Below are 2,336 nucleotides of genomic sequence, written 5' to 3' on the forward strand. Positions count from 1 at the left end.
ATTCCATTCATTCATTGTTGCACCCTTCTCCCCGCACAAACCTCTCCCCCCTCCCCCCCGCCGTTTGCTCCTCTCCTTGAAAAGCAAAAGAAAAACTCCCTCATTAGTACACAATCCCCCCTGCACCTCCCCAAACCCCACCCCTACCCCCAAATATAATCCACTCTGCAACCCTCATTGCGTACTCCTGCGATAAAAATAATGCCTTAAAATATAATACTTTTAGACTATTCTCTCCCCCATAGACTTCAATGCCGTTAACATATTTATTTGAGAATCCGGCCTCTGTGATGAGGAATGAGGCATGAGGATCAGAGAGAGACTCATCAATAACCTGCATTATGCAAATGACACAACTTTGATTGCTGAAAGTGAGGACTTGAAGCACTTGTTGCAGAAGGTCAAAGAATAAAACCTTCAATATGGATTGAATCTCAACATCAAGAAAACAAATATTGGCCCCTTCCTCGCCGCCAGCCCCCTCTCCCCCTCCCGCTCACCGCCTTCCTCCTTCAGCCTGCCTTCCCCGCGGCCGGCTGCCTCCTCCTCGCCCGCAGCCCGGAGCCGAGGCCCGCTGCGCGCGGCCGAAGCACCGGAGCCCGCAGCCATGGCCTCGGGCGACACGCTGTACATCGCCACGGACGGCTCGGAGATGCCGGCCGAGATCGTGGAGCTGCACGAGATCGAGGTGGAGACCATCCCGGTGGAGACCATCGAGACCACGGTGGTGGGCGAGGAGGAGGAGGAGGACGACGACGACGACGACGGCGCCGAGCACGGCGCGCACCCCCACGCGCACCACCACCACCACCACCACCACCACCCGCCCATGATCGCGCTGCAGCCGCTCGTCACCGACGACCCGAGCCAGGTGCACCACCACCAGGAGGTGATCCTGGTGCAGACGCGCGAGGAGGTGGTGGGCGGCGACGAGGCGGACGGGCTGCGCGCCGAGGACGGCTTCGAGGACCAGATCCTCATCCCGGTGCCCGCGCCGGCCGGCGGCGACGACGACTACATCGAGCAGACGCTCGTCACCATGGCTGCGGCGGCGGCCGTGTCAAGAAGGGCGGCAAGAAGTGGGAGGAGAAGCAGGTGCAGATCAAGACGCTGGAGGGCGAGTTCTCGGTCACCATGTGGTCGTCAGATGAGAAAAAAGATGTTGACCATGAGATGGTGGTTTAAGAACAGATCATTGGGGAGAACTCGCCTCCCGATTACTCAGAGTACATGACAGGGAAGAAGCTGGCTCCTGGTGGGATTCCTGCATCGACCTCTCGGATCCCAAACAGCTCGCAGAATTTGCTAGAATGAAGCCAAGAAAAATTAAAGAAGATGACACTCCAAGAACAATAGCTTGCCCTCATAAAGGCTGCACGAAGATGTTCAGGGACAACTCCGCCATGAGGAAGCACCTGCACACACACGGCCCCGCGTCCACGTCTGCGCAGAGTGCGGCAAAGCCTTCGTCTAGAGCTCGAAGCTGAAACGGCACCAACTGGTTCATACTGGAGAGAAGCCTTTTCAGTGCACGTTCGAAGGCTGTGGGAAGCGCTTTTCACTGGACTTCAATTTGCGCACACTTGTGCGAATTCACGCTGGAGACAGGCCCTATGTGTGCCCCTTCGAGGGTTGTAATAAGAAGTTTGCTCAGTCAACTAACCTGAAATCTCACATCTTAACACACGCTAAGGCCAAAAACAACCAGTGAAAGGAAGAGAGGAGCCCTCTCGGCCTGGGCAAGTACCTTCCAGGAGCATCGGTGGAATACATACGCCTCTCCTTTGTATATTGTTTCTAGGAAAGATTTAAAAAACGAATCCTACACTTAAGGGACATGTTTTGATAAAGTAGTAAAAAATTTTAAAAAAAGAAACCACAACAAACTTTAATAAGATGACATTGCTAAGATGCTCTATCTTGCTCTGTAATCTCGTTTCAAAAACACGGTGTTTTTGTAAAGTGTGGTCCCACCTGAAGGACACCTCATGAACTTTGCATCAAAAGACAATTCCTTATACAACAGTGCTAAAAATGGGACTTCTTTTCACATTCTTATAAATATGAAGCTCACCTGTTGCTTACAATTTTTTTTATTTTGTATTTTCCAAGTGTGCATATTGTACACTTTTTGGGGACATGCTTAGTAATGCTATGGGTGATTTTTCTGGAGGTTGATAACTTTGCTTGCAGTAGATTTTCTTTAAAAGAATGGGCAGTTACGTGCATACTTCAAAAGTATTTTCCTGTACAAAAAAAGTTCTATAGGTTTTGTTTGCCCTTTTAATTTTGGTTGTATTCTTTGATGTTAACACATTTTGTATAATTGTATCGTA

The 2,336-nt window shown here is 50.7% G+C and overlaps 1 protein-coding gene across 1 annotated transcript in view; it reads left to right on the plus strand.

The window, feature by feature from the left end:
* Nucleotides 1-607: 607 nt before the first annotated feature.
* The window catches only part of YY1 (YY1 transcription factor), a 31,341-nt gene continuing 29,612 nt past the window's right edge, over nucleotides 608-2,336 (plus strand). The window contains exons 1-2 of the mRNA XM_006879172.1: nucleotides 608-1,042; nucleotides 1,081-1,176. Of these exons, the coding sequence (XP_006879234.1) occupies nucleotides 608-1,042; nucleotides 1,081-1,176 (531 nt within the window). The remainder of the gene's footprint in view (nucleotides 1,043-1,080; nucleotides 1,177-2,336) is intronic.

This window comes from Elephantulus edwardii, unplaced genomic scaffold, assembly GCF_000299155.1.
Source record: "Elephantulus edwardii isolate Elephantulus edwardi_28Jun2011 unplaced genomic scaffold, EleEdw1.0 scaffold00002, whole genome shotgun sequence".
NCBI classification, from domain to species: domain Eukaryota; kingdom Metazoa; phylum Chordata; class Mammalia; order Macroscelidea; family Macroscelididae; genus Elephantulus; species Elephantulus edwardii.